An 11,891-nucleotide genomic window follows, 5' to 3' on the forward strand; every position below is an offset into this window, starting at 1 on the left:
TAAAGACCTAAAGAGACATGAGAATAAGAGCTTAATTTAATTTCGCTTTGTTTCCTCCTCAAGACAATCCCATGTGTTAATGGCTGAACTTCCATTCAAAACCCCTGCCCTCTCTCAACAATCAACTCATGATAGTAAAGACAATTCATGTTAGGAATCCAAGAATAGGATCCTAACCGTAACTCTCGGTCACTAAAACGCACACTCACTCAACATAAAGAATCAAATAATGGGTATTTTATTCTATGAAATGAATAAGGAGAAACACGTGTAAGACGAGAGCCTAACCCCTCTCACCAGGTGTTGCCACCGGTCTATACAAAGTATATGATTTTTCTCTGTCTAATCACAGTATAAAGTGTTATTCCTTATATACCCATACTACCCGCCCTATTTCTCACCGCTTCACCGCTAAGGCAGTTAGGCCTTCTTTTTCTTCCTTCTTTCATAAACTATCCAACCCCTAACAATTCACCTCAAAGCTCTTACATCAAGGTTCAAGGAAAAAGTGGTCAGCGAAGGAGGGAATTCATATTTAAAGGAATCCTTTGGCCAAAAGGCATGTGGGTTGACTATTACACACAATTAAGGAGCAAGATTGAGGAACATAAAACTAATGAGATTCTCTCTAGTCTAAACAACAACAGAATACTTGACAACACAAGCTAGCTTGAAGCCTTGCCTGCTGACTTTCGAAAAATCCAAAAAACCATTGAGTCAGAATTGATACATAGATCCTAGTCCACACCTCAGCGGTAATAGAAATAAGGCTTACATCATACAGTCTAGGCCATTACATAATGTGAAAACAGATCGATAGTAAGACACGAAAAGAAATCCTTCAGAAAAACTACAAGACTATGGGGAAGAAAAAGCAAAACCTAAAAAGACAACTAAAAAGCAAGCCACTACAAATGTCTCAATACTAACCAGAAGACTTTTAAAAGATAAATTTCACACAATGGCAAAAACAAATAAACTTTCAGACTTTTGTTAAGATTTTCACATTAGACAGGAATATGGCTGTTAAAAATCAGAAACTGGAAAATATATTTCTAGAGGGCTTAATTGATCCCTCTCACTATCTTCTATTTATAATAAAGAACTCATACAAAAGTACATGGAAGATTAAGGGACTTCCCTAGACACCTAGGTGCAGAACTAGGTACTACTATAGATACAACTCATAAAGACTAGCACACTACACCTTAAGCAGGCTTAATGATGATACATAGATGTAATTATTCTAACAAGTTCATTATATAAAATGTATTTGAACTCTAGGTAATTCGTCAGCTTAGCAGAGTTAGTTACTGCAAGCCGTTGTTTTCTGGTAATAACGGTATCAATTCTCTATGTACTATAAACCCAATCTTATAGTTTAGATTCAAAACTTCACTAGCAAACTTTTCAGTTTACTAAATTTCTCTCAACCTCTGTAAATCTCTGAATTTTAATGTAATCCATTCCTGACACCATTTCCATGGATTTCGATCACACCTTCACATCCTCAAATTAGACCTCTCAGGTCAGATCCATTGGCCTTGTGACATCTTTGATGTCTTCATCCAAGCATATTGATTGCTAACACTCATGGCAGTTTCAAGATAAGATCATTTTCAATCTAAAAGTGCAGTGTAAGTTCGTCACTTATACTCTAAGTGTCACAACCCAAAAAGGCTTCTACTTTAGAGTCTAAATATAGCAAGGATTTTCTGCAGAGAGAAGATATATGGCCTCTGCGAAGAACATATCTAATCCCCTCCCAGCAACTGGAAGTTGTTGTCATATGGTTCAGATTATCTTGATGATCCTGTCACCTATGGGTCCATTGCAGGTGCTGCTGATTGCATGGCTATCACTCAGCAACAGCTAGGCTATGCAGTAAATAAGATCTACCAATTGATAGCACAGCCCTTAAACTCTTAGTCAAATGGATTCTTAGATATCTTCCTGGTAGTACGCTTGCCCTCAGTCTTGCCTTGCAGCCTGCTTTAACTAGTCTTCCTCTCACTCTGCAAACATTTTGCCATGCTGATTGGGCCTCCCATGTTGCTGACAGAAGGTCCATTGGGTCTAGTCGCTTCTGCAAGGACCCCAAATTCAGCTTCCTACTCCGGCCATCTACCCATGACAATTGAAGCATTGTTGCTTTAAGCCATAATTCAGTTCTTCATTATCGGACCAAAAGCAGGGAATTAGCCTTTTGTTTTTGTCTGATTAAAGGTTCTTAACAAGCCACTCATTCTTTCCTAAGTTCTTGCTCAAGAACAGACTGCTGCCATTCATACCGAGCCTTTGGCAAGCCTCAGTTTACTCCACTTTAAGACAAACTCAGGGTACTTAGATCTTCTCAGCTACCACCGAGTTTGAGGGGGAAAGAACATTTTCGGTAGAGCTTTCTATTAGTTCATTATGTACAATGTCCATGTCTCCTAGGTAGCTCAGCAGGGTTAGTTACTGCAAGGGTAGATGGGTCTAATGAAAATACAACTCAGCAGGGAGTAAGGAGGGACACAAGAAACAGAATAACTAACTTCAGGCTGGATGATTTTTATTGGTCTTCAAATTTACAGTTAGGTTTATTAACCCCATTTCTTCGCCCTCTCCTAACATCACTATGCACTTTATTAACTTCCTCCACCAAAGGCTGTATTATTTTCACATAAGCAACATATAAACATTTACCAAGAAAAATATTAGATAACCAGGCTCCTAAAGGTAAATACAAAAGGGATGGAGCATCAGTAGCAGCACGAATACTACAAAAGTTAAAACAAAAGCAACAACAGTGAATACTCAAGAGATGTAGATACTTGCCTGACGTGCAGATGCTTGTGATATCCAAGAAGGTAGAAGACAAGGTGTGTTATTCAAAGCATCATACGTGGTCTCTTTTGCTTTTCCACAATCGACCACAAAAACTATGTCATTGATTGTTATACTTGCCTCAGCCATATTTGTAGCAAGTATTACTTTCCTTATATTTGGAGGTGGTTTCTCAAATATGAGTTTCTACAAAGAATACATAATGCAGGATTTTAAATAATTTAACTCTAGACGTGACAGAATGAAATCAACAGGGAAAAAGGATACTCAATTATCAGTAAAATGCACTTACAAACAGAACATGAGATAAATATTCTATTATCATCATAAACCTCAGTACTATCTACCATCAATTAATTTATCATCAATTTGATTGATTCTATATTTATGTTAATGGTATAAAATAGAGTAACTGAATATTCCGTCATTATATTCTCTTCCCAATAAATTGAATGCTTCAGTTGTAATTTAAACACACAATTCATCATATAACTTCTCAGTTTCTCTCTTCCAACAATAAGAAAAAAGTACATGAAAACAGATAACTTTATAAATAAGAGAGCAAGAAAAATGAATTGCAAATTAATGACAGGGTCTAAGAAGGCATTCCCAGAAACATACATTACAAGACTTGTTTTTGAACCCAGAAATTCTAATAATGTGATATGCCTATCATATAACAAGATACAAAATGATAAGTGGATCCCTATTCATTTATGTGTGCTGTTTTCTTCCTGTCCAGCCTCCTCCTAATCTACTTTCTCTTTTTTCCTTAATACAATTTATTATCTATCCAAAAACTGTTAGAATAATGAGAGCTGAATAAGGGCAGTTGACAGTCAATTAGTCCACTAGTGTTAGAATGGTTATAGAAAACGGGACACTAGATTAGAGTGGGTTTGATAGTTATGCATGAAGAGAGAAATCATTTCTGAAGGGCAAATGAGAAGTGCCTGGAGAAGAGATTAATATTGTTTGCTGTGTACATTTTTCGCTCAATCAATGATATCATTCTTCCCTTATCTCTATTTTCCTCTTTGGTTCCTAACAACATGGTAGTCAAAATCACAATCCAGAATGTAAGATCGTACGAGTCTATGATATTCTACTCCGTCTCCTATCTCGCTTCAGTTAAAACTCGAGATCTTCACAAATTGTAGTGGATTGCCGTTGTAAATCGCAACTTGTGTAGGACTGGCAATTCTCACAATGCACTCCCTCCCAGTGGCGAGGGAGAAGCCGACAGAGCTCACAGCAGTGCTTCTCTTGACAGCAGTGCTTCTATCGGCAACGCGCCTCTCTTGACAATAGCGCCTCTCTTGGCGGCACCTCTATCAACGGCGACTCGCAGCAGTGACTCTCATGGCATCAACTTGCCTGTCAATGGCAGCCTTGACACTGGCCTTGCTGTGAAACTCTTCATGAGGGATGGTGGGAAACAGCTCTAGGGTTTTTCTTAATGGGTTGAAATTGTTTTCTAACCTAAAAAGTGCCCATTTAAGCCCAATTACTTAAAACTGTTACTGCACCCAAAGAATAACACAAAAAAAGGTGCCTATCTAGAAACAGCCCTTGTTGCACTGGGAAAAAAAATTACTCTGTTAAAACTGGCTTGCACTGATAAAATAAAAGAGTGACTCCCTCCCTTTTATAACTGGGAAAAACTTCCTCAACGTGACTCCCTCTCTTCCCTCAAGTGAAACGCCTGCTCTCCCTTCACTAAAATGTGTTTAGACTACCGCTCTTCCATCTTCAAATTACACAAATTTTCACTTTTTTTTCAGCTATTTAATGATGATGTACTATTTTATTTTCTATATTATAAAATTCAGTTATAAATTGAGTGGCATAAAATGATTTTTTGTGTGAATATAAATCATGAGTAAATGGAGATGTAATAGCAAACCCAAAGGATCCAACAAAGGAAATAATCAACCTGTTCTGAAGTTGCCATTGAACCATGACATGTTAGAAGTAGAATCCTATTGGGATCTCCTAAAAGAGGATGTGCTTTAAGTTGATCTCTTAGAGAACTTATATCCTCCCATCCGGTCATAAACACTAAGACAGCACCTGGACGTTCCTTCCGACATATATGGCATAGAACAGCCTCAATGAGATTGAACCCTATGCAGTCAGGTGCCCAAGATGCCACTGACTCACGTGCCCTGGAGCTGTAGTTCTCAAAGTTTGATTTTGAAAGAGCATCCTGTTCAACAGTATGAAAATCAAAAGTTAATTTTTTCAACATAATTTAGTTTCAGTTTCTAAGACAAACAAAGAACGTCTTGCATAAAAGTCACCACTTACTGTTGGAAATAGGACAATCAATGTTTCTTATTTTCCTGGTAGTTAACCACGTTCAATGTATCTTATAAAGTTGTGATAATTTAATTGTTCTCTTGAAAATAGCTGAAGCTATTTATCACCTATGTAACCCTTTTGATTATAAATAGATCAATATACTGCGTGGAAAGTCAATCTCAGGCCAAAAAAAAAGAACATCTACATTATTTTGGGCAACACAGAAGTTGAACATAGATGCAATTGAAAATATAAACACTCTATGTCATCACTGTTGTGATAAAAAATATTGGTGGGAAGATTGAGAATAAAATTTTGTTTCGGCACCAAAATAAGCAATAATTGGGAATCTTGTTAATAGGATATTAAGTGTACTACTAGAAAATGTAAGAAGTTGTTAGAAATTATTAGAAGGTTCAAGAGATCTCTTTGTAATTATTACTTTAGGGTTAGAATTGGCTAGGTATAGAGGCTAATGTACTATTTAAAATAAACCAACTGAATAAAAATCCTCTTTCTTTCAGATTAATCCTTTCAAGTGGGAGGATATACAATATCTTTCTATCTTCCTTAATCTTTATTTCGATTTTTCCATCTCCTTCCCAGCCGCCCAATGCAATGAAATATAGATGAGGAAACGAAACCAGAATGAAGAGAATGGTAACTTTGCTATCACATTAATAAGTTAAGAAGAGAATGGTGACTATTATATCACATCAATAAGTTAAATGTACAAGAGAATGAAAACATCCCAACCCAAACCACTCATTTGTTGTTGACCGACATGGTAATAGGATCTAATATCAATTGAATGTCTACTAAACATTTTCCAGTACATTTTCAGACTAAACATTTCTATCTTCCAAGATTGCACAAACGCACAGAAAAATCATGAAGAGAGTTTCTTAAGCATCAATTCAACTTATACATATTAAAGGCCAAATGTTTAAGGTTGCAGCACACCTCAACAAGAGAAGTGATCTGATTTTTCCTCTTCCGTGGTGCCAATTGCTTTTGTGTTTTCCACAGTTTCTCTTGACCATAATCATCAATTTGGTTGAAGGAAGTCAACTTGTATCCAGTCATTTCCAACACATCTTCTAAAAAGTGAGCTCTAACAGGATAGGTGAAACCCTGGGCAATGAAAACAAAACAATTGAAACGACCTCGTTCTATGATAAAATATTACAAAAAACAGAAAAAAGAAAAACTTACAACAAAAGAGCATCATGTATCGCATGAAATGGTTGACTCATTGCAAGTATATCATTTAGTATCTAATAAACTTAACAAATACATTTTCAGCAATTTGTTTCTTTTTTTTCCTTTTCTTTCATCAATTATCATCAGAGAAACTGGAGTCATAGAAGCTAGAAAACATTATTAAAAGGAAAAGGAACTACAGAAACCTTACTGAATGCAACCTATTTGATTATTCTAGTGATTTACTTCATTCTTCTTAAACAGGTCTTCATATAAACACTCACTGTATACACCATATCTGGCAATTCTATTGCCCTATTTTCCTTCTTCTGGAACCAAGGCTCCAAACCCACTCACTTAAAATATATGGCATGATAGTAACTTACCGTTACTCTTGTCCTTCTGAGATATAGGTTTCATGTGGTCACTTTATGAGACCATTAAGGCTAAGAAGGGAAGAATGACATCACCAGATAACATTTTGTTATCCTTGGCAATTGGAAAGTCAAAATTAAGGTCCAATATTGGCATTCAGTACGATAGAGGAACCCAATGAATTAGGACTAATGAATTTTGGAAAATGTTGGCATGCTATCATTGGAGTTTATTTTTCCTTAGTCCTATGTGAAATTTAAGCAGAATTTGACATTTATGAGTATTATCTTGGTATAGTGTTGAACAGTGTATATATTTAAGCTTCTTATTGACGAATTTCTGAACCATATTATGTCTTACTATTCATTCACATTTCAGACATTGGTCAAACAATCCTAGATGTGATCACTATGAGTTTGACAACTATGTTAATAACTGTTTTGTAGCCATAGAAAGATAAGCTAACCACACTCTAAACCTTGCCTCAACAATGGAATATATAGCAGCTTAAAAAATGTCTTAAATGCATTAAAGATCAAGCACAAATTTGAACATACAAACTGCATGTACACACTCATCCACCCAATCACTACCATACCATGCCTAGCATACAACAATGTGAATGTCAACATTACTAAACATTTAATTGCCTATACACGAGCTTCTATCATTTGGAGTAATTGAAGTTCAACTGTCAACACAAATAAAAGCTCAACTACAAACTAGTGGATCATCTTACCGGAATTCGAAATGTAGGAGCACCTCCAAAATAATTTGAAAACAGCTCAGCATTCAAGGTGGCACTCATTAAAACCAACCTTAAATCCCTACGCCTTGGAAGCAGATCCTTTAGCACAATCAATAAGAAGTCTGAGACAAACACAAACCAACCACCAAAAGCATAAGTCTTCTTAAATACTTCTTTGGCATTATATCATTAACTGATATTAGATTGTCAGTCAGGAAACTACCTTCATTCATGCCTCTTTCATGAATTTCATCGACAAAAACATGGGTTATACCATTCAGATTACGATCACTCAGCAACCTTCTAAGTAATATACCACTGGTGCAAAATAGAAGATGGGTGTTTTTCCCTTTCATTCCTTCTAATCGAACTTTGAAGCCCACCTATCAAAAAACCTCTGTTGTGGTATAGCAGCAAGAACAAAGATATTCCCAATTTTAAAATCCCATTCAAAAGCAAAAAGAGTAGTTTATGAATCTTATATTTTCTTCATGAATAATAATATGTGCATCTAAGTTTTCTTTACAATTACATGTATCTGAGTTTTGGTTCATTTCCAGAAAAGCAGAGCTTACTGTTTCACCAAGAGGCTCTCCACGCTCGGCTGACACTCTCTCCGACACTGCCATGGCTGATATCCTTCGAGGCTGAGTGCAAATAATGTTACAAAATGCTCCACGGCCAGACTCTATCTGTGATTCTAATACATATTGAGGAATTTGAGTGGTTTTACCACAGCCAGTCTCTCCAGATATAACTATCACCTAGATTATTATTCATCAAATAAGGTATCAATTATGAATACGTAACCTCAACTGAATTCATACATTCAGTTCATTCATAGTTAAAACCATAGACAGTGATAACATGTTTGATCTGAAAATTACTAGATCGGATTGAATAAGGACAGGTTGAATTTCACTGAGTAAAATTCAATAAAATGGCATAATTATAAGGTTGTAGAGCTGTTAAAACCAACCTACTGCTCATCTCAAGCCTTCCCATCATTTTGAAAAATTATATTAAGTGCATAGCATCTATTAAGTTTAAGTCAGATAAAAATACCAAACTAATCATTCAAGCAAAAGGACAAAGGAAAGATTATAAATCAATTTAAAAAAATGTTCGATAAAGGGCATGAAAAGACCAATAAAACAAATTTAAATACCAAAAAAGAAAAATGTGATCTAATTTTGATATGCCTTTCATTGCAAATTTTTCCACAGGGTGTAGTGCTGATTTCAAGGACCTATTAGTGTATTTTAAGTGTTGGTTCAGTCCAATTCAGCTTAAGTTTACCTACTTTTCAGCTGCAGGTAATGCCTGTATGGTAGACAAAGACCTATCTAGATTTTAGATCATTAAAATCTAACTAAAATACTAAGTGTCAAAGTCCAGTTTCAATCTTCAGTTCTTATCTGTTTATTTTTTATAATGATGTCCTAAAAACCTTGTGGGATTATGGATAGTCCATACAGTGTTTGGTTTTCAAAGTTCAGAGTACTAAAGATGTGCTGATAGCTAACCTGGCACATATATAATGAAACACAATTAGCAAGCATACCTGATTGTGTGCTATAGCTTGAAGTAAACCTTGCTTTTCCATAAATGATGGTAGAGACTTCCGGAACTCCAACATTTTCCTGCCTTCAGGTGATTCCTGTACTCAAAAAAGTACAATATATATAGTTTAAAGCTAAAAGTAGGCAAATTATTTCAAGAACCTTCTGCTTCATTAAAAAGAATAAAAAGAAAAAACCATAAGTAAAATAAATTGTAGTTTTGAGAATCTCAATTCACTAAAAAATATTTGTTGGCTTAAAATATAGGGATAATGTAAGAAGCCCATTATGCAGACTAGATAAAACTTACAGAAACCACATGCCATACTCCTATACCAAGAGTCAGCATAGCTCTATGCAACACTACAAGCTTGTATCTTGACTCTGTGTGTGCAGCTATACACAACCATTTTAACTATCTGGCTCTAGAGTGCTTAATGGCATGAAAATATCTTATGTTCATAGAAGTAGGGCATTTTAAAAACAACAAAAATATGATTATTTGTTTGTAAGATAGCTAAAGTAAAACTTGCGTATCAGCAACCAACTCCAAACTTCATTTGCAAGCTTTTATTACGAACATGCAAATATCTGATTGGTAAGCCTTCAGATAAATCATGAATATTCAAATTTGTATAGCAATTAATACTAAGTTCTTCCATTTGTCAACACACAAGCTCGCAAGCCAGGAAGACAGCAGCAATAGTATCATTTATGACCAAGTAACCAATTTTAGTATCAGAAAAATAAAAGGAAAGTTGTTCCGTTTTTCCAATACAACAAAACAAAGGAAGACAAATAACTTGCTACAGAAAGGACTGTACAACAAAAAACATAACAGTGGTTGTTGGCCAAGCTAAAAAATTAGAACCTAGTCTCGTGGTACCATTTAATCTTCAGTGTGAGTAATTGTGTATAAGATATAATCTATGCAAGGACAAACACATATTTTCATTATAAGTTAGAAAAACCACACAAACAAACTAATAATTTCGGTATGAAATTAGAGCAGAAAAGAAAATTAACAAATTACAAAAAAAGTAAACCCAACAGACACAGACTCTTAATTTGTGACTAATTCATGCATGTGTGATACCAAACAAAATCTAACAGGAAAATTCAAGAAATCAAACAAAACCTGCCAAGCTCTTTGCATATTGCGCATCCTCAAACTCCTCTTTTGGAGAACCTTTTCCATGACAGATTCATCCACAAAAGAATCATCATTTTCGTCAATGTCTATTTCTTTAACTTGATTGGTGGAGTTCCCATCATCCAGGCTGCCAGTTGTCTTTGCAGAATTTAACTGAAGTCTATCAAGGTACTCCTGCAGCAAACCCTCAACCCTCCTTTGCAAGCTTAGTGGAATCACCACCTGTGACAACGGAATGTAGGAGATTATTTTTCTAGGATACAACCAATCCTAGTACAAATTGAAGTTTTCTACCCACCAGTTGTGGCAAAGTTATTACCTCTCTTTGTGGACGTTTGTCATCCAAATCTGGACGGTAGTTGGGAAGAGGCACCTTGCTTGCAACGACCACTTTTCCAAACAACTCACTGTGCATTATGATAACCAACACGAATAAATGATTGAAAACAGAAAGACGCAGATTCTTTAAAAAGTCTGAATATCTCTTAAAGTCAGTGAGTCTTTATTTTTTTTCTCTCATTTCACAAAGCATGAATAAATGTGTATTATTTTACCTGTATAGCCCCATTCTTTTGGCAAGGTTAGCTATCTGTTCATAGTCCCTCCTATCTTTTTTATCTCTTGATACAATCTCCTGGTCCTTTTCGCTGCGTAACAGCATGCTGAGTTTCCATTTCCACTCGTCTACATTGGCCACCGTAGACGATACCTACAATAACCATTACATTTTCTCAGAAATAGTAGCCCTGTACCAAAGCAGACCATGATTTTCAGAACCTACTGAGTACAAAAAAGTAGATTCCATTTTGTCCAAATTGAACCTTAATCAAATTCCATCTTCGATTGAAAAGCCTCAGCATTTGTAACAAAAGTATTTGTTTTTACAGAACTGCAATTGTAGAAAACATATTCATAACCAGTTCATAGGTATTAAAATATATTTAACTTCAACTGTATTATTTTTCAATTTAATCATTGCAATCAAAACATACTAACATAACCAGACAAAGCGAACTTCAAATACCTAAACAAAAATAAAATCACTTTCACCAAAACGACACGTGAAACATCTAAGCATATGAGATAAACAATAAAATTTGAAAGAAAAAACAGAGAGAGAGAGAGAGAAGAAGAAGAAGAAGAACCTGCTGGTTCTCAAAGTCACCGTCGTATTCATCATCGGAAAACTGTTCGAGGGAATAGTAGCTGGAGAAGAGGCGCGTGGTGGCGACGGCATTCGCATTTCGTATGGAAGAAGGGAAAAACCTGAAGAGTGGCGTTGAAGTTGGAGAAGAAGAAGCGACGCAGTGACACGTGAGGTGATGAAGTTGAAGGGACTTGGCACGTGCTATAAGCAGAGACACTGCAAACTTTGAACTGCGCATCGTTGCAGAGGCATTGCGGTGTTGCTTTGATAGTGTCGCAATGGAGTTTGAAATGCGAAGAGATTCGTCCGGTAGGTCTCTATCAACCCGACCCGTTTTAAGTTTTGGGTTGTTTTAGGGTTGGGTCGGCTACCCGAGCGTGAATATATAGAATGAAAAAGGGGTATGCATAGGTTTTTTTTTTAATAATTTTCGAGGTATAATTGTCTTAAATAAGTTTGGTATTATTTTTTGTCTCAATTAGGTCTATGTTGATGTAAAATTGAATCAATTGGAATCTTGTTGTTAATTGGGGTAGATGAAGTTAAAATTTCTATCTTGTAACATGTTGT

General features: G+C 35.8%; 1 protein-coding gene across 1 annotated transcript in view; it reads right to left on the reverse strand.

Annotated features, from left to right (window-relative positions):
* The window catches only part of LOC108340342 (DExH-box ATP-dependent RNA helicase DExH3), a 29,517-nt gene extending 17,833 nt beyond the window's left edge, over positions 1–11,684 (reverse strand). Inside the window, exons 1-11 of the mRNA XM_017577643.2 lie at positions 11,320–11,684; positions 10,729–10,883; positions 10,494–10,581; positions 10,160–10,396; positions 9,024–9,119; positions 8,035–8,223; positions 7,683–7,842; positions 7,451–7,581; positions 6,097–6,267; positions 4,766–5,038; positions 2,821–3,015 (exon numbers count right to left, since the gene is read on the reverse strand). Coding sequence (XP_017433132.1) covers positions 2,821–3,015; positions 4,766–5,038; positions 6,097–6,267; positions 7,451–7,581; positions 7,683–7,842; positions 8,035–8,223; positions 9,024–9,119; positions 10,160–10,396; positions 10,494–10,581; positions 10,729–10,883; positions 11,320–11,559 — 1,935 coding nt within the window. The 5' untranslated portion in view covers positions 11,560–11,684. The remainder of the gene's footprint in view (positions 1–2,820; positions 3,016–4,765; positions 5,039–6,096; positions 6,268–7,450; positions 7,582–7,682; positions 7,843–8,034; positions 8,224–9,023; positions 9,120–10,159; positions 10,397–10,493; positions 10,582–10,728; positions 10,884–11,319) is intronic.
* Between the last annotated feature and the right edge of the window lie 207 nt (positions 11,685–11,891).

This window comes from Vigna angularis, chromosome 5 (genome assembly GCF_016808095.1).
Source record: "Vigna angularis cultivar LongXiaoDou No.4 chromosome 5, ASM1680809v1, whole genome shotgun sequence".
Classification (NCBI taxonomy): Eukaryota; Viridiplantae; Streptophyta; class Magnoliopsida; order Fabales; family Fabaceae; genus Vigna; species Vigna angularis.